This window comes from Marmota flaviventris, chromosome 10 (assembly GCF_047511675.1).
Source record: "Marmota flaviventris isolate mMarFla1 chromosome 10, mMarFla1.hap1, whole genome shotgun sequence".
NCBI lineage: Eukaryota > Metazoa > Chordata > Mammalia > Rodentia > Sciuridae > Marmota > Marmota flaviventris.
The window spans coordinates 115,971,313-115,993,364 of record NC_092507.1 but is presented as its reverse complement, the minus strand read 5'-3'; the positions used below and the strand labels follow the sequence as shown (position 1 = coordinate 115,993,364).

At 38.6% G+C, this 22,052-nt stretch overlaps 1 protein-coding gene across 1 annotated transcript; it reads right to left on the bottom strand.

Moving 5' to 3' along the window:
* Positions 1–11,342: 11,342 nt before the first annotated feature.
* Positions 11,343–12,290, bottom strand: Or10t2 (olfactory receptor family 10 subfamily T member 2). Its single transcript, XM_027920206.2, has one exon. The coding sequence runs from the start codon at positions 12,288–12,290 to the stop codon at positions 11,343–11,345; it is 948 nt and encodes a 315-aa protein (XP_027776007.2).
* Positions 12,291–22,052: the final 9,762 nt, after the last annotated feature.

Below are 22,052 nucleotides of genomic sequence, written 5' to 3'. Positions count from 1 at the left end.
TCAACGTACACAAGTTATTCGTCACCCCCCCCGTTAGTTTGCTGCAGCCAGACTGTGGCAATATCCAAAACTCCAGTTTGGCTATTCTTACACCTGCAACAGAACCAGGATGCTTTTTTCAATATCTATTTTATTATTGCCCTTTGCCATATCATGAAGTTCTATTTTGTTTTTTGAGCTCATACAGACCTAGGTTAATGTTTTGCTGATCAGTTCTATTTTTTGACTATAGAGTTTTTAAACATTGCAATGGAGATTTCACATGTAAAAAGTTATAAGGCCTTTACTATAATGTTATGTGTTGTATGTATTATATTATGTGTGCACACTTGTGTTTTGTGTTATATGTTTGAATGTATGTATGTCCATATATCATATATGATGAGCGCTCATGATAAAATGGATCCAAATATTTTTTTTTTCACGTGATTTATATGGTTTAATTTAAATTGGGTAAACAACTGTTGAGGATTGTTTTAATATGTAAACAAAAAAGAAGGTTAACAGATCTGTTTGTTTACTTTCACCTTTCCTTTTCATTATATTTAATAATTCTCTTAAAGATAATGTAAATTGTTAAGAAAATTGTTTTCTTTTAGTGCCTTCTGTAATGTTACATAATTTTTTCTTTAGCCATTATTGCCAGAATTCCTATCTTCATCCCAGTGCTGGTGAAGTCAAAGATAAAACCAATCTACAGCTTCTACAATAGCCATCACTGAACTGCTTGCAGAACTTGCCTGGACACATTGTGAGCTCACCTGTATGCATTGTGAACTATCTGTTGGTGCAGCGACTTGTGGTAGTGTTGGGGTATTTTTGCTGATGATGTCACCGGTGGTACAATTTTTCAAAGGAGCCCTCAATTGGCTTAATGTCATGGCATTTTGCATCCTCCTCTACTAGTGATGGTCTAAAATTTGGGGGCCAACAGAGGTGAGGCAAAGAACCTCACCCCCCCACTGGTGCAAAGGCCAATCCACAAGTATAGCTGTATGCTGGACCGGTAGTCAGTGACGGGTATGATCCAATTGCAGTGGTACCAACCTAAGACAGGAGGCTGACGCCTAGAGGTCAGTTCATCCGATGACGGGTAAGGACCATATGTTGAATTGGACTGCCTAACAGACACGGTCCCTAAGCCACATGCTTGTTGTTTAAACAGAGAGGGGGAGATGTTGAGAGCCACAGCCGAAGGGGCCCCAGCAAACTTCCAGGAATCAGGAGCCACTTGTCAAAAGAAACTAACTTTATTTTTAGAACCACACACGCCAAACAAAACAGCCTCTCAGGAAAAACCCTCAGAGCCTCAACTGCCACCACCGGCTTTCCACAAGCCTCTCTCTCCCACCCAAGCTTCTCCCCACCTCCCACAATCCTCCTGCTCTTGAGGCCGATTGGCTGGGTCACGTGGGCGGAGCCAAAAAAGTCCCCCAATGAGCAGCTCCGTGGTCTGAAAGGGCAGGGAAACAGTCCAATGAGCATCACCGCAGAGGAGCCAATCAGCTAGATGTTGCTGGGGCCAAGGAGCCAATCAGCTAGATGTTGCTGGGGCCGCTGTGAGCCAATCATCAGCCGGCAATCCCTCTAACCTCCTAGGATTTCCACAAGCTCACCACCATGTAGCAATTACACTTTCAGGCCCTGTGTTTCTTCCACTAGAGGGCATACTTCTCTTTTATCAAACGCATCACACTGAATTCTCAGTAGGTCATTTCAACAAGTGTATGGCAGAACTGGGACAAAGAGGGAAAAACAAATAAAAACTCAGGATTAATGGATAAAGTTAGAATCTATTAGTGAGTGGTAAAAGCCAGTGGGCATTTATGAGGCACATAGAGAGCTTCTGCCACAGCCAACGTTGCCACTGTGTTCCATCAGCTGGCTTAATATACACTGGTTTGGCTATGAAAGTGAGGGAATGGTAGGTAGTCTTGTTATAGGGCTAAGGCTGAGATGAAGCTGAGGCAGCCTGAAAGATTTCAGATATGTTGCTCAGAGTAATAGGTATGAGTTTTTGAGGAGGGATGGGGAAAAGGTAAAAAGGGACACTCTCAAGGGAGAGAATAGGTCTTCTTAGAGAGGAGAGGGACAGTGTGTCTCTCACTCTCCAGTCTTATTGGGGGAGTGTGTCCCAGGAAACTTCCCAGAGAATCCTGTCCAGGTCTACCTCTTGACTTTTGACTGACAACAAGATAACTTGAGTCTTTCAAGTCTCCACTACCATGAAACCTCTAGGTCACTTTGGCTCATGCTGACCTATTATAATTGCAACATGTTCTTTCAGATTTTATGGGTATGGGGAGGGGTATCTTTATCTCCCTGAGTTGTGGGATCTGGTCTGTGTCAGGGTCACAAAAGCCCCACCCCCTTCAGGATAACTCATATTCTTTTTAGGAACAGCACAGGACTGCATTTTTCCTGCAGATAACAGGTTGTTTGCTGGGGAATGTAACATATTCTGTTGACTTACGTTTGGCTGGAGGTAAATTGCTGGGGTTTTTTGTTTGTTTGTTTGTTTGTTTTTAAGCCTGTGCGGATCAGCCCAATGAGCCCAGTTTATAGAATTATTAGAATTATTCCCTTAACCTTATGTGCCCATTGCTTGTGTCTGTCTTTCTCCTATTATCCTCAGAATATGTTACCATAACTACTGCATTATTAAAGTCACTTTGTGCTTTGAGGTCCCACCGAACATGTATGTGGATACAATTAAATTTATATTCAAGGACTGTTCTTGCAGGTTTTTCTAACTCTTTTCCAAATGTCCTTGCTACCAATGTCTGATGCTCCCCCCCCCCCCCCAGGTTTCTGATCATTTGGCAAGGCCAGAGGAATTTTCCTGGATTTTCTTCTGTCTGTCTGCTTCCTCTGTCTGTTCCTCCTTTAAATCAGATGGAAAAACACTCTGTTTGAAGGTTTGTCCTCTGATGGTTCGGACCCCTTTCTGAGCACTCAGAGTCCATTTATTGGTACTGATATATCAAGCAGAACTATCTGTAAAGCAAGCTTTGGGTTTTCTTGCCCAGTCATGTGATCATGGGGAACTCCCTTTAAAACCACAGTTGCAGAATGAAAAAAAAGAATAGAGGTACAATCTAAGAAAATGTGCTTTCCGGTACGAGTCATGTGCTTATATAATGTACTTACTTGTGTGTTTGGGATTTTCTATCCCAGTCACCTATACTTCCCTCAGTTAGTGACTGACAGTTCTCTGGACACCCAGTTTTGTGATTATATCTCTGTTGGTTTCCCTCAGCCCATTTAGTCTCTACCCAAAACATAATAAGCCAGGGGTTCTTTATTTAATGAAAGAAACCTCATGTTAAAAGGGCCATGATCTTATTCTGACATAAGTGGGGTAGTATGAGCTTTTACATTAATATTTAGATTGTTTAGTTTACTCATTAGTTTTTAAAACAATTAACTAATTTTACTACACAAAGGGTAATGTTTTATTTTTTTAAAAATTAAAATAAATGCACTTTGGGGATAATTGTAGGGGACCGGCAAAGCATCGGAGGGAGAGACCACCAAGTGATCACTCATGCAATTGGCAGAAGGGGATTTATTGATCTAGCATGCTAGGGCTCCGTGCCCACTCAAGAAATGAGAGCAGCCCAGAGCCCAGAGCAGGGGTTGTGCAATGCTTAAGTACACTTTTTGGGGAGGGCGGGACTTTACATACATCACAGTCTCCTTTAACAAATCATCATACACTGCAGGAAAGTCAAACAACAATTCTTAGACTTGATTAGTACATACATACATTGGCAGGAACAGGTCGGGCGGGGGTGATAGGTCAGTTCTAAAGCGGGGTACACATTCAAACTGATAGGTTTAGGCCCTGTGATGCCTACGTGCAAGACCACACAGAGCCCTTAAGGTATTAAACAACCAGGCGGTCAGGGGAAATATTTACTGGGCGGTTCCAAGCATTGTCTTAACAGCTACAGGAATTTCAGGTTTTGCATGTAGCATAGGAACTTAACAATACCCAGTCCTTTACATTTTAACTCAGGCCTTGCAGCTTAGAAACTTTACAATACCCAGTCTTTTACCCTTTAACTTTTACACTTTAACTTCAATTTCTTTTACCCTTACATAATAAAATATCTCAAAAGAATCTTTTATATTTCAAACTGTTGGTGAAAACAATTCCACATTTTTAATGAGAATATTATTTAATATTTATCTCAATGTATGATTTCATGGAAAAACATAAAATTTGAAACCCTTACAAACTGCCTGATAAGAAAACCTGATATACACTTCAAGTCAAAAATAAATAAACAAGTAAAACAAACTATGATTTTCCTTCTGGAGATGTGTAATACTAATTTCTTAGGTTACTTACGGAAGACAACAAATGCAACATGTTTCCTTTAAAATAATCACCAGGTTGCCAGGTCTGGTGGCACATGCCTATAATGTCAGTGGTTCAGGAGGCTGAGGCAAGTTCAAAGTCAGCCTGAGCAACTTAGCAAGGCCCTAAGCAACTTAGCAGGTGCTGCCTCAAAAATAAATAGATAGATAGATAGATAGATAGATAGGGGTGGGCATGTGGCTGTGTGGTTAAACACCCCTGGGTCCAATCCCTGATACCCCCCCCCAAAAAAAAGATCACCCTCATTAAATGTAACATTTTATAGAACACTTCAAATCATCTTCCTTTTCAAGCTACAATTTGTTTATTATTGAAAAGATAAGAGCATGTATGAAGAATCCTGCCAGAAGTATACTGACAGTTTTACTTTTCAGACTAATTGGACAGGTTTGGTGATGCAGGCCTGTAATCCCAGTGATTTAAGAGGAGGCAGTGTAATGCCAGATTTGTGGGACCCCAATAGACCTCCAGGATGCAATCACAGGAGAGTCTTTATTGCAAGCTCGAGCCTGGACTCACAACCTTTCCGATGCAGCGGTCCCAGGGAGTGAGTCCCAGTCCTTTGTCCAGTGAGATTTTATAGGTTTTGGGGGGATACTGAAGCCAGATTTAAAGTTAGATAGTCAGTGTAGTTAGGTAAATCGGGTCTAATACCGAGTGAAATCTAAAATGGAGGCCATGCTGACAATGATTCCGGGGAAACATAGGACAACTCAAGGAATGTTAATGAAGTCCCAGAAAAGCCCTAGGCCAAAGTCCACCCCCAAAGGAATGTTAATAGAACCCAGGAAACAGCCCCCAACAGATTTGGAGATAGCCCACCCCAAAGAAGTGATAATGAAGTCCTTCCTGCCCAGATTACTTGTTTGGCCCACCTGTGTCCCACCCCTCAGGCCTTCCAACCTACATTCCATCACCAAAACTATAAAAAGGGGAGACAACCGCACTTCCATGGATTCCACCTCTTGGGTCCCCTTCTTCCTCTGGGAGAAGTCTTTTCTGCTGTCCTTTAATAAACTTCTAATTTCTACTCTGACCTTGCCTCGGCGTGCTTCTTTAGTGTTATTCTTCAACACTGGGGAAGCAAGGACTCACCGGTCAACAGTGGTAACAATACTCTGATAAGAAAACCTGATATACACTTCAAGTCAAAAATAAATAAACAAGTAAAACACTACTCTATGTGTCACAACATCACACAGCAAATCATTTCACACCGCAGGAAAATCAAACAACAACTCTTAACATTGATTAGCACATTCAATGGCGGGACAGGTTGGGTAGGGGTGATTGGTTAGTACAAGAGGGGAATTCCTTTGAACTGATTGGTTTAGGCCACGAGGGGTGTACATGCTGAACTACATGGTTTCCCAACATGTTATCAACCACCATAAACTACTTGGGGGTCATCTGGCATCCCAGGTATTTTCCCTGTCTCATGCTGATTGGTGGTTGCTATGGGGTTGCTATGGGTCCCCACCTAGCCTGACTGAGTCAGGGACACCTGGAGCAGCAGCTCTCTCCTGGTATTTGTAGACAAACAACTCAGCAGGGTGGGTATGTGCTTAGGAGTGCTCTGTGGGTTTTTCCAAGGACAAGGGTCACGCCCCTTCCTTGGACAGGCTTTGAGGTAGAAGCTGTTTTCAAAAATGGAGTCACATCAGTTTCTCAGACAGAGGATCACAAGTTCAAGACCGGCATAGGCAATTTCAGGAAACCCTGTCTCAAAAAATAAAAAGGTCTAGGGATATATTTAAGTGGCAGAAAAGTGCTCCTGGGTCCAATCCCTAGCACCAAAAATAAACCAAACAAACAAAAAACATAATTTGACTTTCCTACTTTCCTAGTGAGAAAATTGTTACTGCTTGCTTCCTCGAATGCTGAAGTACAACACCAGAGAAGCACACTGAGGCAAGGGTAGAGTGGAAAGTGAAAGGCTTAATTAAAGGACAGCTTTAGAAAAGACTTCTCCCCAGAGGAAGAAGGGGACCCAAAAGGCGGAATCCATGGAAAGTGGAGGTCTTCCCTTTTTTGTAGCTAAGGTCTTCTTTTAGTCCTCCCACACTCCTGTCCTTTGCAGGTGGGAAGGTCCAAAAGGTGGGAGGTAGGTGGGTTGGAGGAGTAATCTGGGCAGGAAGGGCCTGGGGTCGTTTGATTAGCATTTCCCTGTTTGCCGGGAGCTGTTTCATTAATAGTTCCTTAGTATGGGTTCCCAGCCTTGGGGACATTAGCATTTCAATTTCCTCAAGTGCTGCTCTGGCTTCCTGAACCCTATTCTCCACAATGGCCTCCATTTTCTTTATCTGACTTGATATTAGACCCGATTTACCTAACTACACTAACTACCTATCTTTAAATCTGGCTTCAAAATCGTCTTCAAATCACTGGAAGAAGTTGTTATAGGTAGACACACTTGAAAAAGGTACATAGAGGAAGCCCTTGAGTTGCAAGGGTATTTTGCCTTTGAAGAATGGTGTAACTTGATGTCTGAGACACCTGCACAGCAGAAAAAAATTCTCAGTATTCCTGAAATGGATGGTGGTTGGGGACACGGCTCTGGATGGTAATTAAAGAGGGGCAGGGCTTCCATCTGAGGAGTGCCTGTGTGAAGAAATCTCATTTTTTTCTGAAAGCAGTAAGTTAACAACCTTCAAAGAACCATGCCACTTGGGAATGTTGCTGTAGAGAGTTGGATGAAGTGCACTGCCTTGCAGCCCTTAGGGACAGCCCTGATAGTGACAGGAAGGAACAGCAGCCCAGAGTAACCAGCCCCTTTCTGCTTTGGTGTGGAGGCCACTCTGAATCCCTTTTGAATATGTAAATCCCCAGGGTTTCTGAAAAAAACTCCAGGATTAAAGAACTTCAGAAGGAAACAGTCAATTTCTTGCTAACCAGGCAAGAGGGGTGGAGTGAAAACTTGGAAAAATAAGAGGTGCCCCTGCACATGCACCTTGAGTGATACAGCAATTCATAAGATTATAAGACTTCAAATAACTTTTAAGATAGAATTAATCAACGGCACATTCATTGATACTGCCTGTTATCAGTGATGAGTCCTGCTCCCCCACATGTTGAAGTTTGAACATTAGATAAGCATGCGGAGGCAAGCATATAAAGCAGGGTTTATTTTAAAAGGGGTAACATAGGCTTCTTCCGGGAGGGAGAAGGGGTCCATAGCTGGTGTCCTGGTATCCCTAGAAGCGAGGTGTTCTGCCCTTTTTATATGTTCTAGGCTTCCTTTGTTCTCCTGCCCTCTTCCCCTATCTTTCTCCTCCCTGCATAGGTGACTAGGCCCAGGAATGCTTGGTGGGATGGCTGAAAGGTGGGAAACAGGTGGGCTGAAGGGGGAAGGGCAGGATGCAGCAGCCCAGGACACATTAATTAACAACTTTATAGCTCCCTGTAGTGTGTGTGGGGGGGCAACTCCTGGGCCAGGTTACCTTAGCAACAGGCTGGAGCAGGGGGAGGTTCTTGATAAGGGTGGAGGAAGGGCTCTGAAAGAATTAACATTTCAGTCCCTCAGGGGACAGTCTCCAACTTGAGGGACTCACTCAAAATCGCCCTCCTTGATCCAACCTGACTCAATTTACCTATCTATACAGACTATCCATCTAATTCTGGGTTCTTCATCACTTTAGCACATTTAACTTTGGTTTTGTATATTATATCCTTTTCTCATCATATATATATATATATATATATATATATATATCTTTTTTTTAATGGTTGAAAGCATATGATAGAAACCCTCTCATCTGATCTTACAAAGTCAGGTTAATTTGTTGGTTAATTTTAAAAAAATGGTTGAGCTGAAAATCAAAAAAGATGACTTTTGTATAATGAAAACGTTTTGCTGCAACTCAAAACACTGAACTACACATGTTAACACATATTGATTGATATTTTTATATACATATAAGGCTTTTTATTTTGAGTATTGAACTACATGACTGGAGTTCTTCAGAGTGGTCCTACTTAAGTCCACCCACAATACATTCCCTAAATTCTGGTAAATTTATTTATTTAGCAGCACTGGGAATTGATTTAAGAACAAGCAGGAACTTGAAGACAATTGCAAAATAATTCAAATAAATCACACTTTTAGATTTTTATGATTTTATTTCTTTGGTCTGAATTCACGTTTCCCAAACACTTGCCTTAGGTGAGTAAGTAACAAATAATCTTTGTGCCAGCATAGTAAAAAAAAATAAATAAATTTCACAAGTAGAATAAATAGAATAATAAATACAATTTCTATAAAGGGTTTTGAAAAAAAGTGCTATGGCTTGTCAGAGGTGAAATAGGCAGGCATATTATCAAGCAATCTATTTGATGTGTGTTCATTACGCTCTGGGAATCAGGCACTTTACAGAGGGAATAGAACATGCTGCTGAATATGTTATGTAACATATTGTCTTGTTTATATGTTATTTTCACAGTTAAAATATGATACACCAATCATCAGTGCTGAGTCCTGCTCCCCTACATGTTGAAGTTTGAACACTAGAGAAGCATGCGGAGGCAAGCGGATAAAGCAGGATTTATTTTAAAAGGGGTAACATAGACTTCTCCGGGGAGAAAGGAGGGGGCCATAGTTGGTGTTCTGCCCTTTTTATATGTCCTAGGATTCCTTTCTTCTCCTGTTCTCTTCCCCCTATCTCTCTCCTTCCTGTGTCCCTGAGGAGACCCAAGAGGTGCTGGGTGGTATGGCCAAAAGGTGAGAAGCAGATGGAAGGGCAAAGGGCAGATGGAGCAGCCCAGGATAAAATAATTGACAACTTTAAAGCTCCCTGGAGGGAGGGGCATTCCTGGGCCAAGTTACCTTAGCAACAGGTTGGAGCAGAGGCAGTTTATACCTCGATGGGGTGGAGGAAGGGCTCCTAGGCATTTCAGTCCCTCAGGGGGGAGTCTCCAGCTTCCTGATCCAACCTCACTGAATTTACCTATCTGTCCTGATTGCCTGATTCTGGCTTCAGTTACACAGTCAAGCATAATACAGTTTTTCATTTGTGTGATGCAACATCATTTTAACAATTCACAGGGTTTTATTCCAATATGAGTTGGATTGTTGGGCAGGAAAAAAAAAAAAAGCTCTATATTAGCTGGATATTTTACATATTCTCTGAAAAGGAAAACCAAAACAAAACCCAAAGTTCAAGACTCATCTGTTTTAACAGTTTTAAATACCATGTCTCAAATCACACAGCTTGAAAGGAGTAGAGTTAGGATTTAAAATTAATTCTGTTCAATGTTTATATTCAAATTATTTTTAAAAATGCTAGATTCACATGAGTGTTGCATTACTGCCATCACAGTTATGGTCTGTGGAAAGATGGTGGCCTTGTCTGCCTCCTTAGAGTGCTTTGTTCATTTGAGCATCAAGCATGAGGGTGTCATGATGGAGTTTTTGAAAGAATTCCCCATGCAAAGACACTTCGCTGGGAGAATTCCAATTTTATTGCAAAAAGCTGTGTGCTTATATGGAACTAAGGGGGAGATGGTAGGGCTTAGATAAATGGCAGGCAACCCGTTTGTTGGCAAGTTCTTTCAGATATCAGCTCCGGAGCCCAGGAATTAGTTCTCATTGGGGCTAAGGTTCCCCGCCAGCGAGATTTGAAATTGGCGCTGGCGGGAGAGTTCACACGGGAGGGAACTTTTCGCGCCACTGCAGAAAAGAAGAAGGTAGGAAGAAGAGGTGCTTAGGCGCCATGTTGGGGTTTTTTCTCTGGGGTATGGCTGCAGTTTATACTTTTCCCAACAGTTTTTAGTTCATTATTAAATACAATTATATTGTCTTACAGACTTAGACATACCACTACATAAAAATAAAGCACAACTATAAGCAAAAATGTAAAGTTTGCTTTCTAATTAGCATAATAAAATTCTAGTATAAAGTTTAAAAATCAACAAATCTACAATGTTAACTAATGTTTTTTTTTTTTTTCCACTGGAAAAACTCACTTTCTTAGTATTCAAATCTTTTTCTCTCTTTAAGAATCTACTTCAAATTTTCTCTTCTTTCTTCTCATCCCAGTTATCCCAAACCTTTTTACCTTTCAGAAGGAATAAAGATTCATTTTATTTTCATTTTTTGATTCTTATAAACATTTATTTATATCCTTTTAATAGATCAGAATATCTTGCATTATAATTTTTTTTAATTTTTGTCTTTCAACCTACCTGCTGCTCTCCCACCACCAAAAACTATGGGTTTATTTATTTTTTGGTAATAAGGATTGGACCCAGTGGTGCTTAACCACTGAGCCATATCCCCAGCCCTTTTTTTAGTATTTTATTTAAAGAGTCTAACAGAGTTGCTTAGGGCCTTGCAAGCCGAGGAGGCTGGCTTTGAACTCACAATTCTCCTGCCTGAGCCTCCCAAGCCACTAGTAGTACAGGCATGTACCAACACACCTGGCAACTGTGAATTTATTTACCTTGATTTTTCCTATTTGGGGTTGGGGTGTGGCTCAGTGCTAGAGCCTTTGCCTTAGCATGTATGTGACCCTGGATCAACCCCCCCCCCCCCCTCAGTACTGATAAATAAATAAATAAAAATATTAAACATTTCAAAGAAGAATTTGGGGATTTTTAGCTCTTTGCACAGGACCTGGTACAGAGTGAATTTGCTATATTAATGGCCATGACCTGACAATGCTTTTAACCACCTCAGAGTTTTTTTTTCTTTTATCTGACCAGAAAAGTAATTCTTGGCTTGATTTTCATTTTTGGTTGTGTCTTCCCTCAAAAGATTCTCACCTTTTCTCTTTTTGTCAAGTGTGAGTTCCTTTCCTTCTTTTCCCCTTTTGAACCGGGCATTGGACAATGTAGGAAATGGACTTGCTTCCTTCTAGGAGGGGAAGAACTGTTCAACTAGTGTCCAAAAAGTCAGAGAAAGATTTTAAAACTTTCATTTCTTCTGTGACTTTCCTAGTGAATTTTAAAAATTCTTTCCTTAGCTCATCTTGGTAGCTTTAGGCATTGTCAGAACTCTTTTCAGGGCACTCTTTACTTCCTGGTTCCTCAGACTGTAGACAAGAGGATTAAGCAAGGGAGTCACCACTGTGTAGCTCACGGCCACCAGCTGATCCTTGTCTGAGGCTGACTTGGACTTGGGCCGGAGGTATATGATGGATGCACAGCCATAGTGGACAAAGACCACCGTGAGGTGGGACACACACGTGGCAAAGGCCTTTCTCTTGCCATCGGCGGAGGGAATTTTGAGGATGGTGTTAACTATGAACCCATAGGATATGAGAATTAACAGAAAAGGCACCATGATCACCAGGATGCTGAGGCTGAAGAGAGCCAGCTCTTTGACCTGGGTGTCAGTGCAGGCTAATTTGATCACGGGTGCCATGTCACAGAAATAGTGGTTGACCCTGTTGGGACCACAAAAAGGCATGTCACAAATGAGGTTCGTGGCCACCAAAGCAATAAATAACCCAGTGACTCCTGATAGAGAAACCAACCCCAGTCCTAGCCTTCTGTTCATGATGAGCAAGTACCTCAGGGGGTGACAGATTGCCACGTAGCGATCGTATCCCATCACAGCGATGAGAAAGCAATTGGTACAGGCAAAGCCAAGGAAGAAGAAGAGCTGGGTGGCACAGGCCACAAAGGAGATGGTCTTGGTGGCTGAGAGCAGGTGGGCCAGCAGCTGAGGGATGATGACCAAAGTGTAGCAGGATTCAGAAAATGAAAGGATGAAGAGGAAACCATACATGGGAGAGTGAAGAGTCCGGCTGATGCGGATGACGGCCATGATGGTCACATTGGCCACCAGGATGGTTAAGTACAGGAGCAGGAAGATGACAAAGAGCAGCAGCTGGAGCTCCCCAAGGCTGGAGAAGCCCACCAGGACAAAGTGGGTCACCACGGTGGTTGTGTTGAAACCTCGCATCGGGATGACTTGTTCCTGTGAGTGGATTTAGGGGAGACAATGACAAAGGTCATCAGAATATAAACACTTTCCCAGTGCCTCGACTTTAAGTATATTGCCAGGCTTGGAAGGTTACTCTCTTTTTCTCTCAACCTCTCTAGATAAAAAGATGATTTTTCAGGTAATTTTTTGTTTGTTTTTACAAGAAACGGTTACTCTGTACAATAGGAGAACCGATCCTGTATTATAGAAATAGCGAAAAGTTAAAAGGAGCCATTTAACATGTTTTTTAAAAACTATTCAATGAATGAAAACATTTCCCTGTTTAACCCATTATGTCCTATCTTCCTATACAGAATTGAAAAGTTAGGATTAATAGGTTAAGAATATTAGCTTCAATAAGCAAATTAAAAAATTAAATTATTTATCTTGTCCTGTATAGTTCTCCGGTGTTCTTGCATGTCCAGGCTCCTAGCACAATGATTTCTTTCCCTTCCATCACAACCCATTTAGTTATCCCTAGAGTACCATGACGCCAGTCCTGAGCTCGGAAGCTAGAAGATTGGAGTTGGAACCTTGCCTTGATCAACTTTAGACCTATGAACTTCAGTGTGATTGGTTTTTGCCATTTGTAAAACATAAATAATAATAGAGTCTCACAAAGAAGAAGAATTAAATTAAGTAAAATGCTTGAAACAGTGCTTCACACATAGTAATCACAGTCCCTTTCTTAACCATTTTTACCTTTATCTCTCACACCCATTACCAAAATATTTGAGAAGAAAACATCTGATATTTGCTATCCCAATGCTAGAAGACCCTCGATCTCTGAATCAGAACAAAGTTGTCCTGCATTTGACTCATGTTTTCTATTTTTTTGCACTTCTTTGCTTTATTTTAATTAAGTGAAGAAATTTAAATATGTAGGGTTAAAAGATTATCATTTTTCATATTTGTTAAAATAAGTTTTATTTTATTTTTAATGGTAAATCATAATTTTATGTATATATGGACTTCAGTGTGATTTTTTTTTTCTTATTCTTTTCTTTTCTTTTTTTTTTTTGTGGCACTGGGCATTGAACCCAGGGCCTGACACATGCTAGGTAACTGCTGCATCACTGAACTAATACCCAGCCTTTTAAAAACTTTTATTTTGAGTCAGAATTTGTGATCCTTCTGTCTCAGTCTCCTGAGTCGATAGGATTACAGGCATGTGCTACCTTGTCAGGCTTAGCATGTGATATTTTGGAACATGTAGACTTTTTAGAATTGGTCAAATCAATGGCTCTTCAATGTTTCTCTCTGTTTCTCATCCAAGGGGTTCTCGGTTCTCCAGATTTTGACTTTTCTTACCCGATTTGACTACAGTTGTGCTCTGTGTTTATGGAGTTTGGGAAGCAGAACAGATTTAACATATGGGTCCCAGGGCTAGGGCATTCCTCCCTGTGAAACAAGAGGCCTTGAGGATACTTGGGATGGAGGCAGAGCAGGAAATACTAGGCTAGGATAATGCAAGAAGAGAAAATAGAATGCACTTTGAATTTATGGCAATTAATAGCCAGAAAATGCTAGTGTTCAGGAAACAAAAACAGATTATCTCAGAAACCTCCTATTATCTTACTGTCTAGGACTTCCCTCCTCACAAAGTCCTAAGCATAGTTACTCTCACAATTAGTGTAAGAGATTCAGGAGAAATCAGGCATAGTATCGGTTCTACTCAATATCTCCCGACTTGTTGGCTACTTTATTTTATGTTATTTAATTTTTTTGAGTTTTAATTTTATGTTAACTGATACATAAATTGTACATGTACATAAGTTGCATGTATACATTGTACCTGTTTATGGGGCACCTTGTGATGATTTGATGCATAGCTAAAAAAATGGAAAGAGCTGCCCCAAAGGACACACTTGTGCGTGCTCACTTTAATCATGCCTGGCATAGTTCATTTGCTTAGAAAGCTCCCCACACCTGCTACAATACTCTTTCCCTTATATCAGACTTTACAGAAAATAAAATGCCTTCATGTAAGCTACCTCGTTTTGATCCAAACAATCTGGTAGATGCCACAAGTGTTTTTGTCTTTATTTCTCAGGTAAGGCAAGTATACTATGACCTCTCTCCTGAGCATGGTAACCTAAGAGCATCCTCATTGTTTTATTTAACATGTTAAATTGAATTCATGTCCTTGTAGTTTTGGCTTCTTTTACAGAGTATAGGCTTTTTAAGTACAGGAACAAAATATGTATTTTGTTTTCCTTACTTTTATTGAGCCCAGAGGTGCTTTACCACTGAACTACATCTCCAACCATTATCATTATTATTATTATTATTATTATTATTATTATTATTATTACTTTGAGACAGGGTCTCACTTAGTTGCCCAGGCTGCCCTTGAACATGCAAACTACTCCTACCTCAGCCTCCTGAGTAGCTGGGATTTCAGGTGTTTCCCATTGTACCTGGTTGTTATTTCACTGTTTATTTACCTTGAAAGAATATTATCTGCCCTGTACCTTTTTTAAAGAACAAAAATGTAATTGCATAATGTTTGTTCAGAAAAAAATAATCTTACCATTTCTGACTCTTCTGGCTTATATGCTTGACACATTTCTTTGCTATCATCAAATCTTATAATACATGTACAAGCTTTATTCTTTCATACTAAAATTAGGGAGATAAGAAAACAGGTCAAAAGAGTAGGAGAGTAGGTAAGTCAACTGTATGGTTGGTGAATGCACTCAAAGGTGAGGAAGACCAAGAGGATATTATTTAATTGCAACCACAGTTTTATGAATCAAACAGCATTCAACATAATCATCACCTTACTTTTGGTGACTCAAACAAGAATTTGGTGATATACAAGGTATCCTTTGTTTCAGGTCACAATCACAGTACTATTTGTATACCTTTTTCAAGCTGTTTCACATATATGTGATTTCCACACTCAAATCCCCTTCATGTGTATGTCTCCAGTAAACCTTCCCTGATTGCTAGAACCTGCAGAGATGCTCTTCTTTTCATAACACTTAGAGATGTTAAAACTATGTTTATATGATGAGTAGTATCCTTGTATTAGTGTATAATTAATTTATCTCTACAGACATCTCTTGTCTGTTATAAAATGTCTTATATGGATACATGCAATGTACTCTAATGATCTGTGCAACAGTATTGGGACATAATAGATTTTAATTAAATACTTAAATGATGGTGTGGCTTAGTTTTCCTTGTGTTGATGAGATATCTCACATACCATGATTTTTATCTATTCAAAAATTTTCAATTTTTCTCAAAATCCATCTTTCATTAAAAAGCAAAATCTACACTTGAAAGCATTTCTACCCATTGTTTACTTCTTTTTCTTATTCCTCAGCTTTCCTATTCAATATATTAAGATGTGTTTTTTGTCTATTTGTATTTCTATGTGTATGTGTACTTAGAGTGGAGGCTTCTTTCATTACAAGAAAAGAGGAGATAAAGTTTTAGCTTGGTGCAAAATAGTTTTTCAGAACAATAAAAACTACGTGTGCAAGTTTTTTCAAATTTGAAATCTTATGAAAAATGTTTCTTTCGTCAGGTAGTAACTGAAAAAGAATATATACTTACCTACTTATGTCCAAAAAATCAAGGATGCTGACATGTGACTTTGAGTTCGATGACTGAGTCTCTTAGGACTTCTGGATGTTGAATGAAGGACCAGAAAGCCAATAGTAAAGCAGTGACATCTGTCCTGGAAGATTAAATGACTGGAAAAATATGTACTGACACGTTTCAAAGGGTTCATTTGGACGCTTAGATGTCCACACCTTAATGTTTTAAATAAGAGGCCGAAAATAGCCCACTCTATGTTCATATGCCAACTCATATCCTATAATTGGACTGGAGAGTATTTATAGCCTTTTGGGATTCTAAGGACTAGGGACCTCTGAGATTTAAGGAGAGCTCAAAAAAGTGAAAATTAATGCCTACACGTGGACAAGGGCATCTCATTTACAATCAGAAGAGATACTCAGATTGCAAAGCAAACCAATGCAATAAACCTTTCCATGTGTAAATGAAACACATAAAATTCAGATAAATATTCTTTTAGCATGGGAGAGTTAAGCTACTATTCTCACAAAAAAGGTTACAAATGGGTTTCTTTTCCTATGTATGAGAATCCAGAACCTATATTCCAAACTGCCTTCTTTGTCAGGCTCTTAGAAGGAGAGACATTGTTTCCCTAATCACCCAGAGCTGGCATCAGACAACTAGGGGTAGCCTTGACGCCCACTGAAATGATTCCAACGAGTCAACCCTAAATCTGCTTAGCCAGCTTTCTCTGCCTTGCTGGATCATTCCCTGGAAAGCCAGTCTTTCCTGACTTTCCCTTCATTCTCTCCACCTTTGACCAAACTCTGTTCTGCTTTCTCTCCCTGATGCTTTCTGGGTGGTGTGGTGTGCTCCCCTTCTCCATGTGGGAACTGTGAGTAATAAACCACCTGTCAATGGCAGTCTTTTTCTGACCTGTTGGCTTCAGCATTCCTTCATAAATATAAATAAAAAAGGTTGTATGCAGTAAGGTAGGAGTTCAAATAGGTAAGAAACTTCCAATACAGTTATCAACATAGTCAAAACATGGATAAAAAAAAAAAAAACTAATAAAATTGGTTAATCTGCAATGACACTGATTAGAGAGAGAAACCCAAAAAACATCAAAAAATAATAAAGGGGATATAACAATTCATTCACAGTCAACTCATACCATTACTCTAGCCACGGATGCCACAGAGTAACCAGTTAATAAGGACAGACTGAGAAGAATATCTGGATAGATATGTGAAATTTAGATGACAGTCAATAAATGCCAAGTAAAATAAACCTTAACATGATTCATTCTGAAAGAAATTGAGTATTTATATAAACATTATGCAACTTAATAATTTTCCATCATGTCATTCAGCAAAGAAACATGGGTCGCAATAGCTTCAACAAAAATACTGTACATTCAATAATTCATAAGTTGTTCAGAGACCATAAAGAAAGGGAAAATCCCCAGCTCGTTCTTGAGAAAAATAGTGAGATCAAATCTTAATAAGAATTGTGAGAGAAAAGAAAATTTCATATCATTTCCACTGAGAACACACACACAAATATTAGCTTATAACAAATATTAGCACATATGGCAAAAAGATAACAGAAAAATGGAGTAAATTAAGTTCAATTCCCAAAATGCAAGTGAATCTTTGTTTGGCATTATAAAAATTTTACTGTAATTCCTTACCTTAACTGATTAAAAAGGACAATCATGATCAATTATGTATGTATTTTTTTAACCAATCAAAAATAAAAAGCTACTTTATTAATCTGAGGACATTTGCTTACAAAGAAGCTGGAACAAATATTAAACCTAAAAGTAAAATATTGAAAGTTTTTCCTTTGAGATATAAACAATAGCCCACTAATACTCCTTTTCAATATTTTACTTAAGGTCCTGGTACATTATAAGTTGATTTAAAAAATAGCCAAAGAAATAAAAATTTTGAAAGACAAATCAAATTTTTATTTTTTTTGTTATTGTATTTGTAGGAGTTTGAAATAATTTTTAAAAATGTATTTAAATTAATCAGTGTTTAGTAATCTTACTAGATAGAAAATTTGTAGTAGAGATTGTTTTTCTAAATATCACAAGAAAAATTTTGAAAAAAATATAAAATATACTACTACAAAAGCATTTAAATAGAAATGAATCTCTCTCTCTCTCTCTCTCTCTCTCTCTCTCTCTCTCTATATATATATATATATATATATATATATATATATATATATATATATATGAACCCTATAGGAAAATTTCAAAATTTATTGAAAGAATAGAGATTTACTTGAATGAAGACATAGATCTACATATATTACAATACAGAATTGAGTAGAAATTGTATTTCATATTAGTTGAGGAAAGGAGAGATTATAATACAGATGTTGAGGGCAAATGGCTAAGATTTATAGAGTAACACTAGTTATATTTGCATAAAATATATTATATTCAAGGCACTATTGTCACACAAATTACAGTGCAAATATTAGGTCAATATGACCCTCACTTTTACTTATTATTTACATAATATTACATTACAATTTAAATTATGGTGTAAGTGATAGACAAAGAAATTAAGTAACCTGCCCAAGGTCACACCGCTAAATTAGAGTTTAACTCAGGCAGAAAGTTTACAGAACTCATACTCTTTTACTATGCACCATTTGTGTAAGTTATGAAAAGTATACTAGAAATATAAACTAAAATAAGATATTTGTGTCTAATTTGATTGGTTCAAAAAATAACAATCTTTTTTATGTTTGGCAAGAACTGAGAAATATACTATTGTTATGTTACAGGGAGTGGACAAAACTGATACTTTAAAAAAATTATTTTGAAAATTATTTAAAACATGTCTTATTCTTATGTTTATTAATTCCACTTCTAGTATTTAATTCTACAAAATCACTTATAAAATTATGCAAATGTATACATGCAAAAATTTCTTCATTGCTGTTATATTATATTGACAAAATGCCCTTGAAGAGTGAGATGATCAAGTCGTATATTTATTTAGTAACTCTGGAGTCATATACTTTTGATGTCATTATTGGATCTATTTCTTTCTATTATTTAATCATGGGCAATTTACTGCTCTGTTCCTTAATTTCTTTATTAATAAAACAGAGATAATAGAAACACCAGAGAAAAGGGTTATAATATGCGAACAAAGATATCTTGTGGAAAGTTGTCAAAATATGTTATCTACTCCTATTATTATCATTATAGGTGTTTTACAGAGGTTTAAAGAATTAAGTTCATACCGAGTGTGGAGGCACATGCCTGTAATCCCAGCTACTGATAAGCTGAGAAGGATGAGTTAGAAGGACCCCAAGTTCTATAGTCTCTAGCCTAAGCAATTCAGTGATATACTTTTTCAAAATGAAATATAAAAGGCTGGGGATGTAGCTCAGGGGTAGAGTTCCCCCCTGTTCAATCCTCAGTACTGAAGGAAAAAAAAAAAGTCAGGTTCATAAAAAGAACCTAAAAAGAAAATAGATAAATTAAATATAATAGTTAAAACTATATGCTTCAAAAGATACTATTAAGAAATGAAAAGACAATCCACAAAATGGAAGAACATATTTGTAACAAATGTCTGATAAGAATCTAGGATTCAGAATATACAAAAAACTTTTACAACTCTACAATTATCACCACATAGACAGGACAAATGTTAAAGGTGAATGATATGCTAATTACTTTGATTTAATCATTATACAATGTGTTGAAACCATTGTACAACAGGTGTTGTAACCATTATACAGGTGTTGAAACCATTAACATGTGATATGGGTCAATTGAAAATGAAAAAAAAAAGCAGTTAAAAAACAAACATCCCAGTTTAAGAAGTGGGCAAAGGATTTAAACAGACAATTTTCACACAAATGACCAATAAATGTGGGAAAATATGGTTAATATTATTGGTCATTAGGGAAATGCAAATTAAAACCACAATAACATACTGCAAAACATTTACAAGGTTAATATACTAAGAATAGTAACAATATGGAAAAATATGTTGCCAAGAATGAGGGAAAATCAGAATTCTTACATCCTGCTGGTGGCAGATGCTGGGGACAGCAATTTGATATTTTCTCAAGACCCAGTAGAGATTCAGGGCTGAGAGTGAGAAATGTAGGTTTGGTTGAGAGAATAGGAGATTGACCATATAGATCAAAGATTTGGGAAAAGATACATGAAAGTGATATTTAGAGTAGAATGTGACATATTTCATGATATATGTCACTTTTATATCTCTTTAATTCTTAGTAAATAACTTTTTCAAAAATTAGAGCATTACAGTTACCCAGAGTAGCTGAGTTCATCCCTAAATGACTTTTTAAAAATAATGGTTTCTTTGAGGGTCAATATGTCGGTCAGCTTTGTGTTGCCATGACCAAAATACCTGAAAAGAACAATTTAGAGGAGGGCAAGTTTATTTTGGCTCACAGTTGAAGAGTTTTGTCCATGGTTGGCCAACTCCGTTGCTCTGGGCCCAGGAACATCATGGCAGAAGGGCTTGGTGGAGGAGTGCTGCTCACCTCTTGGGGGGCCAAGAAGCAGAGAGAGCAAGGAGGAGGGGCCACAGGAAGAACAGCCCTTGCTGTCCCAGGCTCCTCCAGGCATACCCCCACCTTTCTATAGTTACCACCAAGTAAATCCATTCAAGCAAAGGTGGCTGATTGAGTTGTAGCTGTCATAATCCAAACATGCCTCTGAATACTCCTGCATCAGCACAGGAGCTTTTGGGGGGCACCCGGTATCCAAACCTTAACAGTATAGATACTGGGTTAAGTAGGGAGCTAGAAACAGCTAATGTGTGGGCTTCCTTCTCCCGGGTACAAGTCGGACTTGCTAATTTACATCAGGCAATTGATGAGCGCTGCCCCCTTGTGATTGTTCAATTGTGATCGGTCTGTTTATTGTTAAAGGTTCCCAGAAAATGTGTCCTAATATACGAAGTCAACCTGTTAGGCTAACAGTATTTGTGGCCTAGGAAACAGAATTTTTATAATCTTACCTTGGTTTAACCTTTTCTTTTTAACACTATGCTTTCAAAATGCATAATACATATGGTGAATGGAAAATCAAACTACCAATTTATTATTATTGATTGAGTTTATGTCTGAAACTCAAGTGCAGATTTCCCTGTGAACTTGGCTGGATTATGTGGCCTTTAAAGGACGTCACTCTCTTGGTCAAGCCAACTCCAAATCTCCAAATCTTATCACTCTTCTACAGGATACATTTAGAGAGGAGAGATGAAATTAACCACAGTATGTGTGGGGTGTGTGTGTGCGTGCGCCTGTGTGTGCGCATTTATGTAAGAAAAGAGGAACAGAGTGAGTAGGAAGTCCAGTTTTAACCAATAGGAGAGTGTGTCTGAGGTCAACTTAGTTTTTCAGTCATGACATTAATAACAGGAAGGATAAAATGTCAGGAGAGTCATTCTGACATTCATGACCTTTCCACACACAGTGATCTCGCCCACTTGCCAATACTCTGGCATGTGACCCCAAAATAATAGCATCCACAACTCTGAAAAAGAAACAAGATTTGAAGGCCATTTGTCTAATGTTAAGAGTGCATCTTTTCCACTGGTGTCACATGGCTTAGTCTTGCATTATTAAAGATGCATACTTAAATGTTCCCAGTCTTTGCAAGGGGTCATATGTGGGTATCGTAGGCGTTAACTAAGGAAGCAACTCCTGTGTGCTCAGTATCGGTTCTGTTTTTCAGTAGGAAAGTCATTTCATTCTCCAAGTTTCAGTTTCTCATGTACACATTTGGATCATAATATGTACTACCCAAGGCTGCTCTCCAGTGTAAATGAAGTAGCATTTTTAAATAACAGCACAGTGCAGGTGTAAACAATTAACACATTAAATGGATTCATGTTAGAGGTTATCAGTTAATTTCCCTTTCATGAGACAATTTGATAGGCTAGGGGCCTGAAATAGGCAAGGAAGCCAAAACAAGTGAGAATTTGGTGACTACATAAATGATCTTGCTTTAGTTTTCATTATCTCCACATCCTATCCTCCGCAAGTCTCAAGCTTCATGAAAGAAAAGCAGTTGACTGAACTTGCTGGGAGACATCCTTGTCATCAACCAAAAACAGGGCCTCTGAGCAGCGAGAGGTCCAGCTTTATTCCTTCTTGCTTCATTGGTGAGGAGATTTGTGGAAGAAAAGGAAAACA